General features: G+C 36.5%; 1 protein-coding gene across 10 annotated transcripts in view; it reads right to left on the bottom strand.

Annotated features, from left to right (window-relative positions):
- Positions 1 to 2,580: 2,580 nt before the first annotated feature.
- Positions 2,581 to 27,501, bottom strand: part of LOC121295611 (RNA binding protein fox-1 homolog 3-like) — a 272,179-nt gene continuing 247,258 nt past the window's right edge. For 2 of the 10 annotated variants that reach the window (XM_041220486.1, XM_041220480.1), the window contains exons 4-13: positions 26,748 to 26,801; positions 25,253 to 25,345; positions 24,349 to 24,409; positions 23,883 to 23,981; positions 22,455 to 22,508; positions 17,188 to 17,320; positions 16,677 to 16,716; positions 15,215 to 15,282; positions 13,252 to 13,321; positions 10,703 to 10,853 (exon numbers count right to left, since the gene is read on the bottom strand). In XM_041220486.1, the coding sequence (XP_041076420.1) occupies positions 10,809 to 10,853; positions 13,252 to 13,321; positions 15,215 to 15,282; positions 16,677 to 16,716; positions 17,188 to 17,320; positions 22,455 to 22,508; positions 23,883 to 23,981; positions 24,349 to 24,409; positions 25,253 to 25,345; positions 26,748 to 26,801 (717 nt within the window). In that variant the 3' untranslated portion in view covers positions 10,703 to 10,808. Of the gene's footprint in view, positions 4,132 to 10,701; positions 10,854 to 13,251; positions 13,322 to 15,214; positions 15,283 to 16,676; positions 16,717 to 17,187; positions 17,321 to 22,454; positions 22,509 to 23,882; positions 23,982 to 24,348; positions 24,410 to 25,252; positions 25,346 to 26,747; positions 26,802 to 27,501 lie in introns of those variants that run through there. The other 8 variants (XM_041220481.1, XM_041220479.1, XM_041220488.1 and 5 more) reach the window with 8 other exon arrangements.

Genomic DNA, 27,501 nt, shown 5'->3' with positions numbered 1-27,501 from the left:
AGTGTTAATACTTACCATGGGCATAATTCTATTGCTTTGCATAGTGTGTGTGTGTGGGGGGGGCATCCTCATATGAGGTCATCATGCAGTTGGTCTTCCATATGTCCCCATATGAGTTGAAAAGGTGTCTTGTATTTCAAAGCTACTCTTGAAAGAAGACAGGTGAACAATACCCTCGTGTACATTTGCCAAAGCTCTTTGTTCTTTTGGAACACTTTATTTTAGGTGCAGGATTTTAAAGGAAACCAGGTAGACATGCTTATGTAGTCTCCAATAGATGGGGAAAATACCAGATTTAATGTATAAGCTATATATGTATCATTTTATGATGTAATACTTGATAATAAATGGTCCCCCAGAGCCAGATTCAGCCAGACACTTTGCAGGTGTTTCTGCTTCTCCTACTATTAAGTATTGTGTTAAGAAATGCTAAAAGAAACTCCATAATTCAATTACAAACTTTTCAACTTGAAACAAAGCTTCTTGCAGAAACTTTGTCATTGAATTTATTTATTTATTTTCAGCATGTCTTCATTTATCTCCAGTGGAATGTTTTATAATGATATACTTCAGTATATTCCTTTCACTAGCTTAACAGATATTCTTGTTGAAGAAAGACAAGTTATTCTTGTTTGAAGAAAGAAATGTTTATTAATAATCAATAATAATAACTTTATAATAAATAGTACTGTTCTTCTGAAGCACATTAGAAGCATACAGAATGAGAAAGAAAGGCAGAGTTTTACAATACAGTTCTGGAAGAGGAGGAATAGTTATTTTGTTAATGTATTTTTATGATATTTTTTTTTTAAATTGGAACAATTGCAAAAATGAGAATTATAAACTTCTTTGGGGGCAGGGACAGTAAAGCACATGGAAATGTTTTATAATACAAGTTTAAGGAAGGGGGTACAGAGGGAGGGATTATGTACAATGGGAATACAAAAAGGGGTCTATCAATAAGCGCACATACAGTATGGGAGGGTCTTCTTTCTGGGAGGACAGCCTGTTAGTCAAACCACAGGAGGGGGAGGGCAGTAAAAGTAAAGTTGGGACTGCCTCCATTTTAAATACACCACCCACTCTATGGTGGTCGGGGTCCAATGCCAATCCGCTATATATCAAGGGCGGCGGTAGAGCGAGAGTCCCAGAGAAAAACAAATAGGCTAATTACAAATACTGTACAACCATTCTCTCATTTTATTGTGGGCATCAGTATAAATCCTCTACATAACCTGCTTTTTCAAATTTTTCGTATAAAAAGCAACACACCATTTTAATTTGTACTGCGGAGGGTAATTGCTTCTCATCAACTTCAGTCTCCAATTAATTTCATGAATCTTCATGTCCTTTCTCAAATGCACAAACCCGCTGCATTGAAAGAATCCATTCCCAACACAGAAGGCTTGTTGCTAGGTAGCTGACTTCCCTGCCCTGTGGCTTGCTATTGCATCGCTTAAAAAAACACTTCAGCAAGTGGATATTTAATTTGCTTTGTGTTATTGTGCAATGCGTGTGTATTTGATAACAGTATGATATCAATGCTTTGTTTTTAATTGTTTTGTGTATTTTTGTTTGTGATGTGCAGTTCGAAATAAAACGAACGGTAATTCTAAGTGAAATTGTCTATGTATATTGCAGCTAATGTATATGCAGTTAGACTGTAAAAACGGGGAGCCAACTCCAGGACCGTGATATATCCAAGTCTGCAGTATAGTGAGGGGCGATATAATGAGTGGTGGGTGTACCTTTCAAACAGAACTTTGTGTGGATTCACTAAAATATAAGAATGTGCAAAGATAAAACTTTTTTTTTTTTTTTTTAAGTTTGTCATTGTTTCCCTGTATTTGCAATTGTATACTTAAGAGCAGGTGGAGTCAGCAGAGTTACAGATCACGGTCTTGCATGACTGGAATGAAGGATTTAAACACAACACACAGCCAGATAGCATTCCATAGGGTTTGGTGAACGTAGCTGAAAGCCAGCTGCAATACAGGGAGACATTGACAATGTTGGAGAAACACAATTTCAAGAACATCATACATAAAGTAAATGCATGGTTAAAGAAATAAACAGCATTTGAAATGATGTACTCTTTAAACAATGTCTCATGAAGACCAGAACTAGAGAAACTGGCTCAGACATGCACTTTCCTATCTTTTACTGAATGGCTCACAGTATACTGTATTAAAATGTACCATGTATAGTCTTTATAGTTTTCTGTTAAAAAAAATTAAAGGTACAATTTACATAAAGTGTTAGCGTTTTAATTGCATTCCACAGCAAATGAACTGTAATGTCTATAAAGGCCTTCCCTTGTTTCATCATTCAGCAAAAATGTACCTTTGCCAAAAAACTAGATCCGATTTTGTAAGCACATTAGTACTTGTACTGTAACAGTACCGCAATGCATGTGGAGCTTCTTATGTTCTTTACTGTTTTAAAACTAACATTGGCTTTTCATACCCGACAGAGGTGTAACAAAGGAAAACTGGGTTTTATTAGGTGTAATTCAATCGTTGAACATTATATCTCCTTTCTGAAATTACGCTTTTCATTTCCAGCCCTGCTCCTGTTTCATAAAAACATCATTAATCTCTCGGAATAAACCAGGTATACCGCTCTGTTTTGTTAATTTAAATCTGAGGCCAGTCATACCAACATCTGTATTTAGAAGAAAAAAAAAAAAGGGACACCAATTGTTGTAAGTGCTTTTAAAATCTGTTCCTTTTTGAGGACTGTAGCAGAGGCAGCAATATTACAATCTATTAGCCACTTATTTATCTTTAAAAGTATATGTATATTTTTAAATACAGCTTGCCTTTTTCCTTCATATCAAAATAGTTTTTGTTAAGGGCCAACAATATTTAAAGTTAAAGCTGTCTCTTAGAAACGCCAAATCTGGGTTTCAATATTAAAGCCGATTGTAGGCCTTCATTCTCAATCCCGGGGCAGTACACAGTCTTTCAACATGCAGTCTGACTGAGAGAAATGTTCTTAGCAGGTAATTATTTCCCAGCAGGTACAGCAATCACTGCTGCCGGTGGAGTGCAGGTGGCTGGTACGAGAAGGATACGGTAACGGGAGCTCAAAATTGCTTAGCAAATGCAGAATTGCTGGGGGTTGCACAAGGGAATAAAAGATTGTCCCGAAATGGATGTTATTATTATTTACCCAGGTCTGTTAGTTCCTACGTTGTGTCTGACTGTCTTGTGCTGAGTTTCAAAAGGCTCAAGGTGTCTACATAATTGCTCTATATAGGAAGGGCCACCAAGACTCTGAAAGCTGTGTTTTAAAGAAGTGTGGGTAGCTCAGTAGTTAGAGGGATAGACTGCTGTTCCTAAAGCTGCTGGTTCTGAGATCAGTGCTTATTGGAATTACAAATAGGAAGATTGTGGATCTTTTTAATTTGATTCATCATTGATGTGTTAATTGATTTTTAAAAAAATCACATTTGCACTGCTTATTGCATGAAATTATATTTTCTGAAAATACTGTATGGGAAACATGTTAAAACACTTGTAGCCCTGTGGACTAAGAAATACAATACAGCTATGAATGAACAAGGTAACAAATACTCTTCAGTACACTCAGCTTTCCTTCTTATCCACCATAAACAGGTGCAGATTAGTCAGAGGTCCAGGTTATTATTGTATATGCAAAGAGGACCTTCGCATCACATGAATTAATGAAGGTCTATATCTATACCTTTTTTTCTTTCTCTCTACACCCTATCTATATAAGGTCTGTAAGGATTACCTTTTGAAATATCTATTTTCTGCCCTGTCAGGGTGGTAGATTTGCTTGTCTGCAGATCAAGGGATCCTCCTCCAGTCTTTTAAAACTTAAAAAAGTTTATTTTATAAAAATAAAAAGTTATGTGACTTTAGGGTTAGGACCCAGTGCTTTCTTTCTCCTCCTAGCAAGGCTGTCCCACGTGAAAGTAAACCTGCACCACACCTTTTAAACATGTTTTTATGATATTTTTTTCATGTTCTCATCACAGTACTTGCATACTCTTTGCTCCGTCCGTCTTTCAGCCTTGTTAGAAGGATTTTTCTTGTTTGCATCCTTTTAGAGACCTTTTGGGCGATGTCCACTGCTCCATATTTTTTTTGTTTTGTTTTTTTACTGGAATCAGAAAATGATAAGAAAAAAGATAGAAGGTAATTTTAAATTCAATACTTATTTGTTACAAATTCAGATTCTTTCAAGGGACGAGCAGACTGAACACTGTCTGATCTGATCTTGAGTGAGTTCAATATCAATTTATCTAAAGCTGCAGTATTTATTCTCTCTGATGTGAAAAATGGTTCATCTGAAATAATTCCATGTTGATTTTATCTGGTCTTGAAGTTCACTAATGGTGTTACAATTTTAATGTATTAAAGGCTTAAAAAACACAGTTAAATGTTGTTTGATTTATACGCTTTCTCCAAATGACAGCATTTTTTTCAGATTAAAACTATACATTCATTTTCTTACAGTATCACAGTTATTGATCTAGCTTTGCAAGCACTTCATGTGTTCTGTTAAGGTAATTAACTTCTGTATGAGACGGTTCGTTTCTATTTCATGTCATGGGGAATTCAGGAGATTGTGCAGATGGCTTGGAGAACATGTGTACAGTGCTGACCTATGCTAATATTCTTCTGTAGCTGCAGAGTCTGACCTTTTAATCAATCAAGTTCCCTTCTGCACCATTTGCTAACCCAATGCTTTTTTAATGTAGTGTGCATGCTGTATGCCTGAATTGACCCCCCAGATAGGGGGGGATATCCAAGCCTTTGAAAAGCCTCTTGTTTACTCTCTATGCTTCAGATATTAGCAGTTCACGTACTGTGCTCAGGAGATGAACTTGGACAGGAAAGTTCAGAGGAATAGACTGTGCTAGAAAAGTAATCAATCCTGGTTAATACATTTGCTGTGGGAATACGTTGAAAGACATCTGACAGTAGCATACATCGTCTGCCTATTGCTGCTTGGTTTTTTACACTGAAGAAGAGATTAGTTGTAACAGTAGGCTACTTGATTTAAGTTTCTTATAATTTCACCTCTCTATTTCTGTTTTTTGTTGCATAGATGTGTGTTATGAACAGTAAGTTCTGCAGCAATTCTTTAGTGCCAGTAATTCAAAACCAATTGCCTATGAACTATAAGATATTAAGTTCATATGAATTGATTCTTGGAACATTCCATACTTATTTGTGAAACATGCATCCCAGACCACGTTTTTAAATACACTCCATATATGTGTCTCTACTACACCTTTGTCACCAGGTATATTTGAAATGCATGTAATATGCATTAACATATTGTATGCAATTATGGTTGAATTAATGATACTTAAAATGAAGTGCTACTCTTTACTTTTATAGGCATGTCCCTTGACCGAATGACCCAGCATTAAATTCCAAATTGTTATTTCAGTTAGGTAGGGGATATATTTAACAATTTAAGTTTCATGTATCCTGCAATTTAAAAAGAACAACAAATACACAATCCCCCCCCCCCTTCATTATGAATGGGTACCAAATACCCATTTGTGCAGTGAGCAAATTCATAAAACTGAAAATACATACATACATTACATGGAATATGTTCAGCAACATGTAAACAGTATAGCAAATACACATTTTAGACCACAGAACAGAGAAACAGTACATAAAAAATAAACCTGCAAAGGCTTCCGAACCGCTTGATATATATATATATATATATATATAGAATATATATATATAATATATATATATATATATATATATATTTTTTTTTATTATATATTTTTTTTTTACAGATATCTTGGCAGAATAAAAACTGAATATTTGTGTGGATTTAAAAGGGAGTTTGGAGAAGCACAATTATAACTGTCTTTTTCTAAAATAAAAATCCTCCATGAAGTTTACATTATTCTTGCAAAATCGTCTCTCCCCACAAGGGGGCAGTTAGTACCAATTAGCACTTTTCAGATTGGATTTGGCTCACAGAAAGCTCGCCTTCCAACATCCAAATCTTAAATTCTGAACTACAGCTATTACAACGAACGGAAAGGTTCCAGCTAATGCCTTTGACCAAAACATTTGGGCACTTGTATTTTTGGTTGAAATGTAAACACCCTGATGAAAGGACATTGCAACACAATTTTGGTCGTCTTCAACAAAAACCAGAAGTACTGCAGTTCAACATTTTATTTTGGGCCAAGCAGGTCCTTGGTGCCATAATGCCAATTACTATTAACCTGTTAATAATTTGATTGCTTTCTGTAGCATGCAAGAAAGACTGGGTGGTTCAAATCAATTGGAAAGCTTCAGAATTAATTTAGTCACTTGCTTTCCCTATTTCCTCTCAAAAGGTAATTCCAAAAAACAAACGTTTTCCTAGTCAGGGTGTAATATAAATAAATAAAAAAAATATAATGCATCATTGTTGTAATGAAGTATGAATGGGTACAATACTGTTGCTAAGCTACTGTGTCAAATACTGTGGGTTTTTAAAATTATTTTTGTACGGGATGCATACAAAGGTTTTATTGCATTGAAATGATCTGCGTAGCCAGTCCAATTCAGTTAAAGAATACATAACTTCAAATTACATTTTCAAACTACTGTGGGTCAAGTTTCAGAATACAGTAGATTTACTAAAACAAAATAGCTGCTTTTTAAATTCAATGATGAATGTTTTGATGAGAACACTTTCTCAATGTCTCCACTTAACAAGGAATGAAAAAAAAAATCCATAAAAACTAAAATGAGGAATAATGTGCAACAAACATCATTATGCTCTATATTATTATTATTATTATTATTATTATTATTATTATTATTATTATTATTAGTAGTAGTAGTAGTAGTAGTAGTATTTGAATGGGACTCTAAGCCAGGAAGTGGAGAGAAAAAAAGCCCTTTATGTATTTTTGAATTAATAAACTATTTGTAGTGGTCTTAGCCACATTTTTAATTAAATAGAAAAGCCATTTACAATTGTGTAGATTTACCTCTTAATTCCAATGAGAAGCCTTTTTCTCTATTGGTTATTGTCACACAGTGTATACATAGAATAATAATGTGTACACACACTAATATAAATAATATATACCTCAACAGCACACACTTCACAGAATTATTTCATCAGAAACATCTAGAAAGACATTGGCTATCTCCCTTCTTCAAAAAAAACTATACAGAATGTTGCTTAAAGCCTTTTTCATAGTTATATATAAAAAATGCCCTGTGTAACTCTGCAATATTGGAAGTACATAAAAGGAAGAACATGTTATTAGCTAAGTCATTTTTCTAATTTTCTTTAAATCTAATGATAATACCAGAACAAGTTTTATATACTAATACACACTATGTTTTAAAATACTGAATACTAGAATACCCAAGTACTGTTTTTTTTTTTTTTTTTTTTTTTTTGCTTGCTTTATAAATAATATAAATAACTTTAAATTGATGTTGACAATGAATGTGGAAGTGGTAACAGCATACTTAACACTTGAAAATGTATTTACCCTTCAATAATGTTAGCTGTTTAGTTAAAAGTATTCTATTACCATGTGAGTACTGGTTTTAATTCATCAATTTATCCTCGAAATTAAACCACCTCAACTTTTACCATACATTATGTTCTACTTTGGCAATATTTCTGTCTTGGAAATACATGGACATATAATACAGAACTGCTAGAAAGAAAGGACAGTGTTTCAGTGAGAGATCTTTGTCCTTTGTGACAGGAGGAAATCTTTGCCAGTAGCCTTTCTGTTAAAATAATTAATTGTGTTATATAAAGAGGTTACCACCACTGTGAGGATGCAACTCTCCAAAGATAATAATAATAATAATAATAATAATAATAATAATAATAATAATAATAATAATAATAATATAAGATTATATTTATAAAAAATGCTTTTGTTACGAAGTAAACAAAAATCAATTTGTGGAATTAGTCCAAATAAAATTTATATATATATATATATATATATTATATATATATATATATATATATATATATATATATATATATATATAATGTTATTGAAAGAACATCTTTTTGGCAAGTTACATCCTGAGTAGGGTAAACTTCTATCATTATTTACATTTAGTGCTTCTGCTTTTTGGTTTTTATTAATTTCATTTTTCGGTGCTTTATTTGTAGCTATTTTTGAGTTATACATAGTTTCTTTCCTTGGGGCTTTCAGTTTTTATATACTGTATGAAAGTTGTTTTCGGGTACTTTCATTTTTATTTGTCACCATATGTACAGTAACTCGACAGTACCTGCACACTTTTTTAATTGTACCTATGTCATTTGCCATCTACCACAATGAAATGGTCACGGGCATATTCTGGGGATTTTGCGTGTTTAGGCTTTTTTTTTTTTTTTTTTTACATTTCGTCACAATTTGCAATTCTGTTTTAAATTCCACGCGTGTGTAAATACTCCATATCGAACTGGAATATAGCTTAAAATCTCACAAGCAAGACCAGTGCATTTTAAATCATGCAAGCCTGTTACAGTCCTCCAATAGAAATGTAAGAATTTGCTGCCACTCAGTAGTTGGGGTGGGTTTAAGGATTTGGAACGAATCCATGCAAGACACTAGGCAGGAAGGAGGGACATTGCTCAACTGCATTGCACACATTACTTTTGCGGGTTATTAATTTTTTTCATTGGGAAAGGAATCAAGTCAACTTGAACTGATTTACCATTTCCAGTGTTTTTCCAGGTGTTTATTTTATATGACCAATTTCCTTTTTTTTTTGTAGCGGGGGTGCCTTGCACCAGAAATAAGCAGGATGCGCTTATTGCATTTGTTTCTAGTTGTAACATTATAACATCGACAAAAACTTGTCGTCCAAACATTTTTGATTGACCAGATAAGGATAGCACTAGGATATAAAAGGGTTAAACCATTAAACTTTGTATTACTAGCGAAATAATAAATCTTTTAAAATGGAACATATATAACTCTCGGGATAAACTGTGCAAGCAGATCCATGCGTCCAGATTCCTGAACTCTAGTTTGAGCCACCACGGAAAATGTTATGTCTGGAATAACAACTATGGTAAAAGACTCAGGAGGCTACACTATACAGGGTTAGTCTAGTGTATCTCCAAATGAGATCAGTGGTTATCGACTCTCAGGCTTTATCGTTAATCTCTAAAGTATATTGCCTTGGATTTCAGTTTCCTACAGAGCTCTTTTTGTTGCTCCCTTTTTGCGATTTCATTTGGAGTGGGCTGTCTCGTAAGTGTTTATGACTAGCTTGTTTACACTCCACTCAAAGGGAAGATGATCAGCCTCTTCCCATTACAGTTCGCTTTCTTTTACTTCAGTCTCTCTCTCTCTAAAGAGTAATGTTTTTAACATCAGACAGCCATGTCTAACTGATTACCTAGAGCTGTTTACACCCACAAGTATTAGGTGTTGTGTTTCCTAAACGAGCAGTGTTGTGGTCTTCATTACTAGTATTCGGAAGTCTAGTATTCGATCTAATGAACCCACATGGGACTTAACTCCCATACATTGCGGAGAGGAAATCTACCATCGGAGTATCACAAAGTATACCGACTTCTTTTCTTTTGTATATAAAAAAGTAAAATGCTTGAGAATTGGATTACATTTATTTGGATCCCACGTATATTTGAAATGGGCTTTTCTCAAATTAACTACAGTCAGTGCTTCATGTAGGCAGACTAGAAGCCCCAAATCAGTTTACTTATTAGCTGGTAGTAAACACAGATAGATCCACCCCGACACTTCCCTCCAAATAAAGGAAACGCAAATCATACCCTAAGGTAGCTACTCTAAGTTTCTGCATATAATCAACAAAATAGCTACTGTATTTGGCTATAGATACTAACCAGTGAATAAAATACAAATCCTACATAACCAGCTGTGGTAATAGAATACCTATTATCCTGTGCATCAGTGTCTCTTTTCTAACTACTGTAACATGGTCTGCTTGAAGTAATGGACTCTGCAGTGAACAGGCTCAGAAAGATGACATTCTGTACTGCCCCCCCCCCGGGGTCATGAAGGATGTAGAGCAGAGACCCTTTTTTCCTACTGCTTTACATATCACGGCAGTAATATTTACAGATCGCATCGGTGACACACCTTGTTGCTGAAATGGTAATTTTATAACACAGGTCTGGTAGTGTCACAGCAGGTAATGAAGGCCTCGTATTTAGCCATGGACTTGCAATAATAAAGACTGATCTGAACCTTAGCCATTCCAGCTCCACTGTCAATACCATTGACAGTTCCCCCTGAAGAGTTTTTCACACCTAGACTTGTTTTTCCCCCGCTTGCTGTTGCCTTTGTCCACATTGTTTTACACTTCGCCCAAGTTTCTATGAATCATATTCATAATCACTTGAGTTTAGCTCCAACACTGATACTTGTTAAATACGTAATGCATATGGCTTTTGCACCATTTTGCTGCCTTCAATATGAATTGACTCCAGTCTACCCATACATCTTTCTGAGTGAGCCCATTTCAGAGTTTCCAGGTTCTGCATCAACTCGCCTCCCCCTCCCTGCATTGAAGTGCTGGATCAGCCACACAGTAAGATGTGAACAAACATAGAAAATGCCAAGAAAAAAAAAGAACTCAATAATAATAATAATAATAATAATAATAATAATATTAAAATAGCTAATAATAATAATAATAATAAGAATTTTGGGTCGGCGTTGTGACCCGGAAGTGTTTTAGTTTTCCATGGAGGAGGAGTGTTGTTGTTTTTGTTTTGTTTGTTTAGTTTGTTTTTAAACTGTTCAGGTGGGTTTGTTTCTCTCTCTAGTACGGGGTGAAGCGGTTGTACCCTCCTCTGTATAGGCTAGCCTGCAACATCAAAGATGAAAAAAGCCAATCAGTATTGAGAAGAAAAATTGGTCCGCCTTTTTTTCATTATTGTGTTGTTTTTTTTTTTTTTTTTAAATGTCTTCCCTTTTCAGTTTGCGTCCTTATACCAGGCAGAGCTGGCAAAGGAGTGTGTGGGGGTTGGGGTACAGTGTACACTAATGTAAAGGGGCTTTTTCAAAAGTTAGTTCGTTCAACTATAATTGTGCCAGGACAGTGTAATTTGTTGAGAAACAGGGCACCCAGGATAGTGGGTGTATGAGGCAGCACTAATGCACCACATCTTTGATACACCATGGTACTTCCTTCCTATGGTTCCCTGGCACTACACACCTAATCAAACTGTTCATTAAACTGAGCAACTTTTTGTGGGTTTCCATTAGGGATCAGAGTGGGGAATTGGTAGTGAAACTGACAAAGCACTAAAACATGTATTAAAGTATATACATTCCATTGCAATCCATTATATATTTTTGATTACTTGTGTTCTATTTCCATTGATACTCTATTAGAAGTTGCATGAATTTACGACCATTAATTTAAAGGTTTGCATTATAGACTTCCCATGAAGTGAAATTCAATATTCTGAAGCGAAGTAGTCTAAAGACACCAGAAACAGCATCTATGCAATGGTCCTGAGTGGCTTATTCTAAAAGTTCTGAATCAAACTGAATTGTTTCACAGTGCCTCCTGCGGCGTTGAAAACACAGTTTCATTTCTTGCTGTGTTTTGGTAAGCCAGTATAAACAAATCTACACAGTGTTTTATTTATTTATTTATTTATTTGTTTATTTAAAGCATCACCTCCAGGGCTAATGAGAAATCTTCAAAGTCTATATCCTCCTCAATTTATGGAGAAGGGAGCCCTTTTGGTTCAGTACAAATTGTACAACCGTAGGATACATTTATAATTTCAGCGCGTTCAAAACTGCAAAAAGATTTTTTGCAACCTCTAAGGAACTCATTATGTAACTTTTTTTTTTAATTAAAAAAATATTACATTTTCCTAAAGAACTATCAATTAAATATGGTTAAAGAATTAAAATGAACTCGGTCCTCTTTTTCAAGTGTGCTTTCCTAACATCTCTATAGTGGTATTGCACAATAGTACATATTGTACTAGCGTCACATATTCACTACCAAGTCAGCCTCCTCATTATCCCATGCAACCCAGGGGGAATACTTGATCTTTTTAGGGGTGCAGCAGAAGCGTTGTCTTTTGTTTGGGGTTGGGGAAACTGCAGCAGAAGAAAGGGAAGACAATTATAAAAAAAAAAAAAAAAAATCAAAACTTTAGCAACAGAGGCCACAGTTTTAATTAAGTAAATGAAGAGGAAAGAAAATTGTCTTAATGAAAGCTTTTAGCTAGCAGCTGCACCGCGGATTTAAAAAAAAAAAAAAAAAAAAAAAAAATCACACGAACGTTGGCTCGGCAAATTCAAATCATTTGTCTAAAGGAGAGCGCTTGTCCTGGGCAGGGGAGGGGTGTGATGGAATCTATTTTTTTTTGCTCTCTCTCTTTAATCTCCCACGGCACGCCGCTGCACTCGCTTGATGATCATTAATCTTAAATTCACATGCTTTTTTTTTTTTGACTCCCACAAGGGGAAAAAAGAAAACAAATTGTACATTTTGTTTCATCTTTGATGTTAGCTGCACAAGCTAGCTAAAAGCTAACATTAACAGTTTAACTGCAACCCTGCATTTCACATGTGTAAAAAAAACCCCAAAAAAACCAAACTTATCATTTATGTGATTTGTGTGTTACTGGATGCTAAATCTGTTTTATTGGCCAACATTTATTAAAAGGGCATCGCTAACAATGGCACAAGCACTACCTGAGGTACTAACAGGTTGTATTAATTTGGTACACTTTCCTATTGAATTCCAATGAAGAAATTAGTTCATAATAGAGTTCACGTATGTGCAAAACAGCCTCATTTCAAACCTTATTCAAACACACAGCTACTTGTTGTAAAGTGTATATCATTATACTATTGAAATGTCGTTCACATTTTCAAAATGTTTATTTACAGGACCAGTTATTTTACTAGGGCTACTACAGCAGAGGAGCCATAATATATTTGCCTCCTAAAATATTGCATACATCTTTTGAACAGCAGTTTATTAATGAGCAGATCTTCAGCAAACGGCTCCACCTACTGGAATGTTGCATTCACTAAATGAAACCGCACACATTTTTTAATGTTATATACCAGTAAATCCAGTATTGAAAAAAACGTGTTCTCCCAGATCAAAAAAAAAAAAAAAAAATGCAACTAAAGACTTGTTACCACACTGGTATTGTCTCCTGTTTACAGATTCCTTTTATTAAAAACAAAAACGTATTGGCTATTTGTTTTCAAATATATTAACTTACCATAGTTCCAACACTGTATGGTCCAATTGTGTGATGATAGGGGTCAGCTGTTGCATAGACTCTGCCATAACTGAAATAAAAAGAGGATTCTTAGTTTCAACATGTTCTCAGGGAAGGAGATGGAATAGTAATACTACTACCATGTATTCCCCTTCATTAAAAAAAACAAAAAAACAAAAAAAAACACTTTATGCAGTCTGGATTAACTTTATATGGAGAATTAAATATAAAAGTACCCATTAGATGTGCAGATAAACTCAACACATTACGGCTAACTTGCCTACCTTTGATTGTAACTGTATTTGTGCCTAGGTGATGACGGTTGGTGAGTGAAAACTGTAATTTTACTATCCTTTTGTAAAGAGAATTTCTGTATTTCTTCTCAAGGGGAACAAATATGTATGGGAAACACACACACTGTACAGTATGTAAGCAGCAAATCAAATTCAACTTGGCCAGCATTTCACTGGCTTTGAAAGAGTGTGCGAGTCTTTGTGTTTGTGTATGTGTGTGGTCCTCTCGCCAGTTTATGCCTGCACGTTTTGTTGTTTACTGTTGCTGCAATGTACTTGTGAATCTTTTCATTGTTGGTGGTTTGGAACTAATCCTTCCAATTTCCTTCTATGTCAGGGCAAGATTTGTTTTATTTATTTATTTATTTTCAAACTCCAGCTTGCAAATGAGGGTCTGTAGGGAGCAGATAAGGTTCTCGTAGCCAATGACTAAGGACAGAAAATGAGCAAGGGAAAAAGAAATTGAAAAAAAAAGAGATTTTGAAAGTACACTGACTGGACCCAAATGTATTTATTATACAGTAAAATAATATCAGATTGAATTGTATTTTGTCATCTTGGATTAAAACATCAAAGGCCAGTCCTGTGCCATTACATTTGAAAAACAAGTTACTTTTTCTTGTTCTCGTAGTTATTATATTGGCAAGAGTGCACTGTGGCACAGCCCCCCCCCCCCCCAGTTTCAGTGGTGTGCAGTAAACATTTGAGTTACTTCATACACAAAATACCCCAAATCTACAGGCATGCAACTGATGACACGTTCAATAAAATCAAACTTAGAAAATTCCACCGTTTTAAAATGCATGGATGTTTCATATGCAGAACCCAGAGGATTGTGTGTCCCGGTCTCTGTAAATTGTGTAAGATATTTCTACTTGGAAAGCTCTTTGAACTGAAAAAGCACAGCTCAGAAGAGTCAGTTTAATGGCAAGTGGCTTTGCAAATCCAAACTAATTCAATATACAAGAAAATAGACCCTATTATTCCAAATAACAAAACTGCAATTACTTTAAAACTGTATGGGACGAAAAAAGAAAACTCAAGAATAAAATAACTTGCAGAATAATGCTGCTGTCCAATTTTGTGTGTGCAGATATCCGTTGCTCATAATTTGAGCTGCTGTGAGTTTTGATAAATCACATTATCTGGGTCTTCAGGCTTCGAGGCATGGTGTACGTTATCAGAGCTGACATGCTCAATCTCTTTGAGATTAGATCCCAAGCTGCCGTGATCCAGCCTGACACAGCTCTCGAAGGTTCGGATAAATCACTGATTGCACGCCAAACGACACTACCCAAACCCCATGGGCTAAAAGCCAAGGCTTGCTTTAGCAAAACTGCCAAGTCTTTTGATTTATATACACAGAGGGACTATAGGTTTAGATGGTGATCCAAAGTGTCGGAATTGTGATGCAGCAAAAAATACCACATGCAAGTCTGAATAACGTTTCTCCCATTTTCTCTTAACAGCCTTGGTCTACAGCTTGTTTGTCGCCACTGTCTGCCAGGATTTCCTGTAACTTGCTGGTTTGTTGGTGACTAATAGGAATTTAGTTGGTTTCTGGATGGCTTCCATTGCACCTGGTTCAACAAAACACAATCCAGCACACGCTCACAGATGCTAGAAATATAGTGCAGGAGCCTCTCTTTGGTTGTCTGGGCAGCTCTTACCTGTCGCTGTAGGCAGCTGCAGTCGTGGCGGTAGCTGGCTGAGTGTATCTGTAAGCTGCATACCCGCCCTGCAAACAAAACCACAACTTTAATGCATTCTGATTGATGGATGATTTTGATTTATTTTCTTTTGTCATTTTTTATGAGGAAAAAAAAAAAAAAACCTTTACATTTGCCTTTAACTTCATGTTCAAAATAGTTTTTTTAATCTTATGCATAGTATTTATTTTTACCAGGAGTGAACCCATTGAGACAACAGCCATAAAAAATGTAATATTACATCTCTGATACGACCAATAAAAGGCAAAAACGTGATGAGAATATTGTGTTTTTTCACACTAATCAAAAAATGGTCTGTGAACGCAATCATAAGAGTGAGCCCTAATGTGCATACGCTGTATATTAGCACATCAGCTTCGTGTTTTTTGTCTTTCCTTTTTAATTAAAGCCACACAGCTGTATTCTAGGTGAGACCACTGTATTTTATATTATGTTTGCTGTGATTAACGTGTTTTTCATGAATGTGTTGGGTCCTGTTGAGGCATCTGGCAGGCTGCCACTAGCTTTAATTCAAGAGCCATTGTTTTACAGCTTGATAGGTAAAAGAGAAAATTGATATCAGTCAAGGAGGTTAGTGCACCAGTGACAGGGCTGTGGTTTCATCTCTAGGCATTTGCTGGGGATATGGTATCCACATATTAATTGTTCCTTGTTCTGAAGGTTCTGAGGTGCAACCTTTACAGTGATTAAGGCCTGGGTACAACACAGGTGAATGCAGAAACAGTTCATTTATTTGTGTTAATATATGATTGATATGTGTGGTATTACAACAAATCTTGGCTTGTATACAGAACCTGAACTTCTTTGAGGGCAGTTGCACGGTAAAATTAAAACTCAAATGATAAAACAGCTCGAGGATTTCAACGCAAACTTGAAAAAATACAGTATGTGGGGCACTGCCAGAAACTAAAAGTAATCAGGGTACTTGCAGAATATCTGGCAATGCCAGATAGAGGAATTGCATTAAAGCAAATGGGCACTTCTGAGTAACCCTTGTAAAATAGGGTGCCATATATTCAGGACCTGATTGGAACAGAATCCTGTTTTTGCAAAGATTCATTGGTTCCACATTTGGCCAGCCATCAGAATATGCTTAATTGCAGACTCTGCTATCTCAGTCAGCATCAGAGATGCAAACCGTAGCAAGGTCTCAGATCAGACTGGCACAGACCGGGTGCAGAATGCCACCGAGGGGGTTTCACATTTTGTTATCAGAGTCCTTGGCACCGCTCACTGCTCAAGACCTTTCTGAGCTCATCTAGAGAAGCCAGGCAATGATATCACTTCTGAACAGTAATGCAGTAAGAAACATAAAAGACGGCATATTTATCCCAATCACTTCATTTATGTCTTTTTTTTTCATTTTTTTTTTTTTTACATTACCAAGCAGTTCTGTACTTACATAAATTTCTGCACCATAAAATCCATCTTGATAAACAACTCTATGGAAAGAAACAGAAATGCAATGCAATATATAACTTGAATTATATTATGATAAAGCAAACAAGTTGTGTGTCTTGACAGCTAGTATGCTTCCAGTATTGCACTGAAAATGGGGCTACAGGAATTTAAAAAACTAGAATTAAAAAAATAATCTAACACGAAATAAGTAACATTTTGGTCTTGACTGATGTAATACGGTTTTAATTATCTGAGCTTGAAATCATTCAGTGTCATGAAAACAGTTTAATTTTACATTGCATTGTACTGTCAATGTTCCCAGGCTAATTCTCCACTGTCAATAACTCCATAGTAGCTCCATATGAGTAAAGAATGTTTTCCAAGGGTCTAAAACTAACCACATAACGCAACCTCTTCTGCAGAAATTGAAATAAGTTGAAACAGACCCAGTATCTATTGTTGGCTTGGGAGCGGAGAGTGTGTGAATAAAGCTTGTGTGTGTAGATACTCACGCTCCATAGGTAGGGATGGGCGGGGGAGGAGGTGTGGCACGGAATGTGTTGTACACCGCACGCCCCCGGCCTCTTAATTGGGCTCCTCTATATGCCACTGCCGCCGCTGTGGTTGGATATGGGAAGCCAGTTACTGGGGAGAGAGTTAAAATGCAGCGTTAGACCACACAAGCCATTCTTTTTTTCCCTGGAGCAGTCATTATTGTGAAGGTTAGTCTGTACTGTACTGCTACTGTTCTGTACCAAAAAAGAGAATTACACAGGGCCACTTGAAACCAGCAGCAATTGCTTCAGGGAGTTTCAAGATTCTAAAGCCCTGTTAGATTAAGGGAGTATCTGATGTACCCTTTTGATTCAAAATGTACTATTGTATTATATTAAAGAAAAAGTACTAGTTAAGACAGCATTCTGGCACACAGGACAACAAAACACATTTTCTACATTGTGTGTGTATCAGAATCTAAGTTTAGTGATAATATCCCACTACTAGCAAATAGTTACTTAGGGTTCTTAAGGGTTTATTTCAACAGTGTGAAACTTTACACCTTACAGTGTAAAGTTTTGCGCAAATAAATAAATAAATAAATAAATAAATAAATAAACAAAAATATAAGGGGGGGGGGGGAGTGGGTTTGTATCTGAAAGGCAGATTCAGGACCCATCTAGATTCCAAAACCGTCTGCACACACCTATTGAAATAATGATTTATTTTCTTGCTTTTATGAGCTGTGTAATAAAATGTATCATGGGCCACTGGAACATAAGCATTCAAACACTTGGCCGTAAGAACTACTGCATAAAAAACATTAGAAAATGAGAATTTGGGATGCAGTATTGTTTTCAGCTTCATTTTCTTCAGAAAAAAAAAAATGTTGAAGTAGTTAATTACCTGAATGATACTGGTTAGCAGCTTTCTGAAAATAATATGAACTCAAGTAAATGTTTTGTCCAGTTCCATCTGTGTAAAGAACTTTTGGGTTGCACCCATGCACTCTGGCTAATAAAGCACACAATACAACTTGGAATGATTTGCAATGTGAGTGTTGCTTTCGTCCTTTAGCTCAGAATTTTCAGCTATCCATTAGACAGACTAAATCAGGACCCACAGCTCAGACTGAATGGCTTCATAGCCTGAAGACAGATTGTTGTGTCCTATAATGCTGATCAAATTTACTGTGTCAGCAACCTAATTTAAATGAATGTTTGAATACTTTCAGTTCTGAGAAATGATGCATGAAACCAAAGAGTTTTGTTAATTTCCTACACCTAAACCTCATTGACCTTCCTTTCTTGTTGGTCAGCCTCAGTGAAGATGCAGAGAACAGAAGAGATCTCACATGCTGTCAGGTTAATGCAGTTTCCTGTTGTGATTACTGCCCATTAGCAGTAGGCAGGGAATAAATATAATAGAACCCATTTGCATGAGACGTTTACCACATATTAGGGGTATAACAGCTTATTGTGTGTTTGGACTAGTTGTTATGAGCTTGGAGACCTTGGGGTTCAACCCGAAGCTCAGTTATTCTTTTTACTCCTAATTACTTATTTTACATCAGCTGTAAAAGCGTTGGACTGTATTATTGTTTTTGTTTTCTTGACTATTGAAATTCTTTCCCCGAAGAGCTAAATGGGACAGACCCTATAACATATTCTAAACAAAACAAACTGTTTCCAGTCTCATTTGTACTGGAAATATAGATTTTTTTTTTTTTTTTTTTTTGTATTATATAGTCTGTGATATATGTGCAAGTAATCGTGAAATGAATTATTGGTTAACGAGGTAAAGAACTTTAGTAACAACCAATAAATCAAATACACTGTCACATTATTAAGCAGTCTGAATATTCTACTCTTAATTAAAAGAAAAAAAAAACATTTATATGTATAGTGTGAGTAAATTCAACTGGGGCTTATACAGAAGCCTGACAAAATAAATTTATACACCTCAGTTTCATAGCTTTTATCATGCCTTCTGTAGCCATTACGTGAGTAGCAAATCACTCTGAATTATCAGCTTGGCCCTGTTCTTGACTACCTTTAGGTGACTGGACATGGAATCTATGTGGCTGCTGTCAAGGTGGTGCATTGATGTCTGTGTGTGGCAAAGTTGTCTCTGTGCTTTTTATTAAACCTGTGTCTCGAAACTTGTTGGATGTCAAATAGAGGTGTTTTTGAGAATTAGTGTTTGCTCTTATATACCAGATGGGGCATAAGAGTAAAAACTCTTGGGAATGTTAACTTTCTGCAGCCCCTTTACAGTCAGGCAGCCTGGCCCTTATGTATACACAAAGGGGTTTTAGCAGCCCTCAATTATACCATTTCTCTCCTCAAGCAGTTTTACATTTATATCCGGACGAGGTAGAATCCGGTAATAGCATTTTAAAGACGAGCAGTTAATCTGAGCATTGGGACAGCTGAAAAACAGCTCAATCCAATCATAGGAGGGATGCTTAATTATCCCCTTAATTTATCCTCCAATAATTAAAAGATCTATCTGCATGAATTCAGGTGGTAATTAGGGTTCGCCATTTCCATGGGTGTCTTGCTTTAGTGCTTCCTTAACAAGCTCAGTCCTCTTAAATGCAAACACAGTCTCTTGTGCTGCATATGAGGATTCATTCCTTTAGTGAGGTCTCATGTACAGTAGGATTACATTGGTTTAAATGACACTGTCTGGTCAGCAATGACATAAAGACGAGAGTGAGTTTGTTCACATAAACAGGTACAGTAGGTGGTTATTAATGACGTTCAAGGGGTACAGTGGACCCTGGATTGTGGGTATCCTCGATGGAACCCATCCTGATTCAAAGCTAGGAGATTTCCTGCCACACAGAGCTGTGATGTCTAGATAGGGTTCAGACCGCAGTCTGACAGGGACAGCAGTGTCAATCTGAACTCCCAAACGAGTGCCAGCACCCCAGCAGGTCAAGCCAAGTGTTACTGTGTTAATGTTCCAGGGCACTGACAGGCTGCAGTGTTTTTTTTTTTTTTCCAGCTTGCATGCTAACACTTTCCTTTTTCCTTTTAACACTCATTTCTTTTTTCATGAAATTAAAACAAAACTGGTACTGTTACAAAAGGAGAGAAAAAAAACTCATTGCTCTTATTATTATGGTCTTTGAATAACCTAGTTAGAATAAAAATGTGTATTATAAAGATGCGGTATAGCACAAGAACACCTAAACTTACAAAATTTCTCCCAATTTGACATGTCCAATTATTATTTAAGCTCAGCTCACCCCTGCGCTGACTTGGGAGCGGCAAAGATGAACACTGCCCTCAGAAGTGTGTGCCGTCAGCCGACCGCTTCTTAACACACTGCGGATTCACCATGCAGCCACCCAGGAGTTACAGCATTGGAGGACAACGCAGCTCCTGGGCAGCTTACATGCAAGCCCGCAGGCGCCCGGCCAGACTACAGGGGTCCCTTGTGCGTGGTGAGCTGAGGACACCCTGGCCGACCTAAGCCCTCCCCCCACCCGGCAACGCTCAGCCAATTGAGCGCCAACTCCTGGGAACTCCCGTCCACGATCGGCTGTGGATTTGCCCAGACTCGAACCGGCGAAGCCCAGGCTATAGGGCGCATCCTGCTCTCACACAGAGCACCTTTACTGGATGCACCACTCGGGAGCCCCTCAGCATGGGAATTTGTAGTAGTATTAAAACTTCTTGTGGCTTCACAAACACATGTTGTGTTCTGTCACTGAACAGGGAGAAAGGAATGGGTTAGACTCTCTTCCTAACACTAGCCTGGTTTAGGGCTAAGGGCAGATACTGTGGCTTCCCTGGAAGAGGTTAAAAGTAAGCAGTCTCCGGGCCTCATCCGTCATCCTCCTGAATGGGATTTAAGGACAATAAACCTGTAGCACCAGGATGAATGGAGACGAAGTGTGCTGTCACCACGACACGATTTATGGGGCCAAATTTCGCTGATCTCCCACACAGAAATCAGGACTGATAAACAGTGATTAATCACCTTTACATCCCATTTTATTCCTCACCAAAGTATATTAAATCTAGCCATAATTATTCCAGAATAAATCTGCTGAGGAATGGGGGGCTGGAAGCTAGAATTTTTATTAATTTTTGTTATCAGTATATGTATGTGTGTGTGTGCGAGTGTGAGAGACTTATATATATATATATATATATATATATATATATATATATATATATATATATATATATATATATATATTAAAAATACAACTTGTAGCTTGCTCTCTGGGGGACTGAGAAACATATGGGGCCGTTTAGGATTGGCAAACTTTAGCAGCATGTTAAGATGACTTGAAAGATTAGTGCCCAATAAATCATACACCCACAGCTCGCAAAATAGGAAACTGAAGTGGTGGACTGCATTAAGGTGATTTGATGTGACGCTGTTGCAAAGTGTGTGTCAGTGTGCATGTGGGAGGGGGGTGGTTGTAGACATAAAAATGACAAATGACTGCTTTCTGTCACAGCCGGTTATTTAGAGGTCTGCAGTAAAGCTGTCCCGGAATGAACAGATTTTAGTCTAATGAGCAAAAGGAAAGCCGTTAAAGTGTTGAGATGTGCTCAGCACTTCTTCCAAATGAAATAATACCATTTCCCCCTCATTAAGATGCATGGGGTTAGTATAAGGTATGGTAATAAAATTGCACGTGAAAATAAAAACACCTGTGGAGAATATTAAACTAAAACTCATCCAGTGAAGAGAGCGATGTATTAAAATGTTTTTCTTATTTTCCGCACACATTGACGCAGCTTTTGTTTGGTACATTTTTTTTTGCCTGGTTTCCCACTGTACTTTTTTTTTTTTTTTTTTTTGTACTGGTAAACTCTGTGAGGTAATAGCAGTATTTCTGATTTACATGTATGTATTTATCTAAACAAAATCTGGTTAATGACAGTTTATTAAGGTAATGGCCTAGTTCAAGAAAGTGATTCTTTGATCTGTACCTACTTCTGGGTTCTGGGTTTTCTCCAAAGTTGATAACTTTTGATTACCATGTATCCAATTAGTATTAATTCTAGTTTAGAAATTGGGCCAGTTTTTCGATTATTCTGAAATGTATTTTGTCCTTTTTCCTAAAAGTCACCAGAAGCTTAGAAAAACCTTCATCTTGGTAGTCTTACAGCTATGTGCAGCTGAAGCCCAGGTCAGGGCCCTCCAGACACAACACTGTTGCAGTATAAATTTTTTACAGGCGTTTGTAATTACTCAGGACCCCAATTATATCTGACCCAAAGGCACAATTCTGAACTGGGCAGCAGCATTTTACCTGCATAAAACTCGGGGCCGTAAACAGCTCCCATCACTGGGTTCAACTTCCAACCTGCAGGAGAGGAGAGACAGAGGAGCAAGCCTGTTATCTCAATCATTGTAATATATTCACTAGCTTTCCTATAAAATATAGTGATTTATTTTGTTTTAAAATGAGCTGTGTAAAACAATAAAAAAAGAAAAAAGAGAACAAACAAACTGATAAGCAAAGGAAAGCTTTTGTAACTGGTGTCATTAGTTGTGTGACTCTGACGAATGTGGTTTGTAAATCTCCTGAGCTAAACTCTGGTTCTCTGGGTGGGTGGGGAGCAGCATGTCCACTACTTTAATTCCCTGCTTCGTTTCTCCCTTCTGCGTGCCGATCACAATAAATGGAAATCACTCGGAGCGCTGCCCCCTGCGATGCACAGGGGACTCCCTGATATACACAACTACACTTCTAAAAGCTCTTCCTGTCCTGTCTGAAACTTGTTCAGTATGAGCCAGCAGTCTGTTAACCTCCCACCCCATCAATGTGCAGACAAATCACCTTTGTAACACAAAGTAACATTATCAAAGAAAAAATGTTGATTGGATCACTCATAACCTTGGAGTCTCAGCTAAACTCATTTGTTTAAACATGCTTTTAATTAGCTTTTGTATTTCTAGCACCATAGTCTGTTACTCCTCCCCCACTGCGCTACATTTCTAGCCATCTCTGCAACCTGATTATATTATATATATATATATATATATATATATATATATATATATATAGATATAATATATATATATATTATATACAACATACATACATACACACCCAGACATATTTTTTCTGTATAAAAATTTTTTATGTTAAAATAATATGAATATAAAAAATATAATAAATGAGTTACTCAATTTCTTTAGGGCATCCACATCTACTACTACGCCTACTACTAAAAATAAATACATGATTGTTTAACATTGGGTTGAAATTAGGTGGAGCCCAGTTATTCTGGATAAATGTCCAGTAAATAATCCCTTATACTAAGAAGAACATGGACAGTTAAGTACAGCACCTCACTGCCATATAAGCACTGTGGGATCTATTCTACTGTAGCTATTTGATTCAGCACCATGGACAGCTCCCACTACTGGCTCCTAAAGTACAGTACAGCCTTGTTGTAGCAAACAATAGTTTGAATATTATGTATCCAGCTACCCAAGGTAAAAAAAAATAAAAAATATCTACAATAAGATAGCTCCCACATTTAATCAATATGCACTACATTTGTGTGGCTTGTTCATTGTAGTTTAGTTTTAAAATAAAGCTGCATTTGGCAGATATACTGCTTGTCACAATTCTGTAGCAATTGGCAGAACAGATTTCTACTGTCTATATTCTAAACCTCAGCATGTTCACTTTTCCTTTGTCAGAAAAGGTGCTGATCCAAGGCATTACCTTGACTTGAATGGGGCAACGTCATGAATGTATGTTCCTTGTTGTCTCCGAGCAGCCTGGAGAAATCCTCAGCAAAATCTGTATCCTCGCTGGCAATTGCTACAGAATCATTACATATAAATATACAGGTTTAAAATGAAACTAACACACAGACTGTACTAGTTAAGTAATACTATAAGATCTGAGAAGTGCAAGACTATGCATGGTATCACACTGTAGCAAAACAAAGTCTACACTTCCTTCTTCCTGCTATCGAATCACTTCTTCAGTTTAATTCCTTTGGCTCTGCCAGGTAAGTAAGTTCATGTTTTATAAAGCTAAAAAGATATATGCATATCTCCAAATAAAGTTAAAAAAACTAGCTACAATATTCAGATTAGGGGAAGAAAGACAACGTTGGCAATGCAGATAAAGGAATTAGATTAGGTTATCAATCCAGTGTTATTGCAGCCGAAACATGTCTTACCGTTTGTGTAGGGGTTTGCCACCTTTTTGTTCGTCATCACTCTTGCTGTTGCATTATTTACCTGTGGTATAACAAAGACACACAATTCTCCCGTCCATTAACTTACATCAGCCGCTTTGACATGAAACTGTATAACAAGACTGATAAAAAGATGACTTTGAAAAATGTTAGTCCTTTACTATAGAAGGACTCCAATGCAATACAGTAAATATATGCAGTGTTTATTTAAAATCAGACACTCATGAGCATTAAATACTGACCCAGTAATAATCCACTCCAGCTAAATATTTCACAGTCAACCAACTAAGTATGATATACAATAGCTTCTTGCTCTGTTGTTAAGATTTTATCTATGTATTTATCATTTTTAACATTGATTTGTTTTCTCTCTTATTGTTTCATTCTCACTTGTATATTGCTTGTGTGTTTTATTTGCAGTGGCCCCCTGATGGCTATTAGCAAGGTTATACCCTGTAAATGAATCATTCTTGTATCTTATAAACAGGGTATTTTGTGAAATGACTTACTGAGGGGGAAAAAAAATGTATGGAAATGATAGGAAAAAATTAATGCCCTTTTAAATGCCTGGCTTTTTGTAGACCATATTGCATTTTTTTTAAACCCCAAAACACTTTCTATTGCAAATAAAAGCCAGTAAATTGTCAATAAAAATGTGTATTTCTGCCCAGATGTGTGTTTTTTTTATGTGGGGTATATTCCTAAATGTAATAATATAAAACAGTTACAAAATAAAAACAATAGTGAGATGCCACTCATTCAAACTCATTTAGCAAAGCTGAAGATACCGGGGACAAAAAAGGAGGGAAAAAAGAGGTGAACGGTGAAAAATGAGACAAGACAAGCAGATGCAATGATCAAGGAAAGTAGTGGAAAAGGAAGGCACCTCAATTTTCCGCCCCTCTACGATTGTACCGTTTAGTTTCTCCCGCGCGCGGTCTGCGTCTGCGCTCGTTTCAAAAGTTACAAAGCCGAAGCCCTGTGTGCCACAGAGCCAGAGCAAGAGGAAGAGAGTGGGAGAGGAGGAAGAAGAGGAGGAAGAACAAGCACTTGGTCAGTAACATAGATTAGTCTAGAATGTAAAGCGACAGATCTAGCATACCAAAGCCAGGAAAAGTACTGTACAATACATGACACTGCTGAGAAGAATGAGAGGTTAAGTACAAGATCAGAAGAGAGACAAAAGCAGTAGCAGCAGCTTACTGATATAATGTAAAAGGCTAGAGTTTTAAGTTTTTATATGTGAAATTCAAGGAACAGCTATACAAATGTTCTTATGTAATAAATATCTTCTGTATTTTACAAAGTGGTTCATGCTATTTCATTTACAATTTAAAATAAAGGAAAATGTATTGCCCTAAATATATGTCAGCTAACCATGCTCTCTGCCTTTGTTCAGTTGTAATTTAATATGGGGATTTTCAAAAGAATGTATCCAGAAGAACATTCAGCCAGATGCATGTATTAGAAACACTGTATCCTATAGCGGTTATTTAATGTGAGTGCTGCTCACGAGGAAAGGCTATTTCATTTCACTTCATAGTTTTGTCACTGGTGAGTTATGAGGACTAGTGTAGTAAACCTGATGGCTCACAACAAGCCATTAGATATGCTGCACATACAAGTATGTACGACAAGTCCCAGTGTCTTAGTTTCTATTTACTGTGCATGCATAGGAGATTAATTGGTTTCAGAGATAATGCATGTGAGCGGTACAGAGCTGTGTGATCCGATATTCATATACAGGATCTCAAGCCTTTCGTCTAGCATAAATAACACTGAAGCCGGGGGGGGGGGGGGGGGGGGGGGGGATCAAAAAATAAACGTAAAACTGAATTGAGAGCAAAATTAATCCTTCTGACATTTTGTGCTACTGAGTTCGCCCTATTTGTATTTTTTATCATGCACAAATAATTAGCTTACACGATGGAAGATGGGAGCCACCATTTTTCAAAGGAGACAAACATATTGAATGCGAATTGCAAAAGCTTACAAAATAGTTTATTAATGGTCTGCTAGGTTCATTATAAAGCAAGCAGGGCATGGAAAGTGCATCCTGGGTAATGGCTTGTTTTTGTGTAGAAAACCATTTCTCTGGTACTTAATCAGGTTGGTACCATAACAAGTGTCTTAATGAACCATTCATGATCTGACCAGGCTTATCTTCTGAGATCAGAAGTCGAGTTGCTACAGTTAGAACAGAAGTCAATGTAAGACCAGAGTTTTCTCTGCGTTGCGGGTCTTCTGAGTATCTACGGGCCTATTCCCCCAGGGCAGGATCAATTATGAAACAAATGAAAAGAACACTTATTTCAAGAAAAAAAAAAAAAAAAACATTATATAACAGACAAAGATAATGGCTGTTGTTCCAGCTCACTTACCTTGGAGCCCCGCTCATTAAAAATTATTTCGACATCTAATATTTTCCCAAATTGCTGCAAAGAGAAAGAGACAGACAGAAAGAAAATAATTATAATGCATTCAAGTTTGTACTTTGTCACAGACTCTAAAGCCTGATTATAATGCTACCTTATATAGAACAGTCTGTTTTCTATAATATTGTATATACCTTGGCTCCGTAAGAGATTACAAGCCGTTAAACTCATATCGAGCACCTCACTGTGTAGCAAAGTGCATGCCCCCCATGACAAGGTATAACCTCTTCAGTCCCTGTATGCATTTAAACAGATGTTGTCATTTTCATTGTAAACCATATTCATATACAGTAGACACATGCTGGCATGGTGAATCTCAAGTCCTACTTTGAGTGAGGAACATGAGGAGATTTTAATGTCCTTTGGACTACAAAAATGCCAACCTTTGCTATTCAGACACACCCATGTAAAAAGCCTGACTTTATGCTTTTCTATAACATTTAGAAAATAATCTAAAATCCCATCCCTTTAGTCTGCTATTGTTTACCTTTGATTTTAAATTGCACTTTTCATCTTTTACTTATTATAAAATAATTAATATCCCTGTATACAGAAAAATTCAAATACTGCAAAGCCCTATAATTTTGAAATGCATAACAGCTGTATAGTGAACCAGTAGTCAAAGCTGTGCAGCAGCACCTCCAACTGTCAAAGACAGGGGGCGATGTTTTGCATCAGATCCTTCACAGTCAATGCTGGC

Source organism: Polyodon spathula, chromosome 20 (genome assembly GCF_017654505.1).
Source record: "Polyodon spathula isolate WHYD16114869_AA chromosome 20, ASM1765450v1, whole genome shotgun sequence".
NCBI lineage: Eukaryota > Metazoa > Chordata > Actinopteri > Acipenseriformes > Polyodontidae > Polyodon > Polyodon spathula.
Note: the sequence above shows the minus strand (reverse complement) of the source record. Positions and strands in the feature narration are given on the sequence as shown.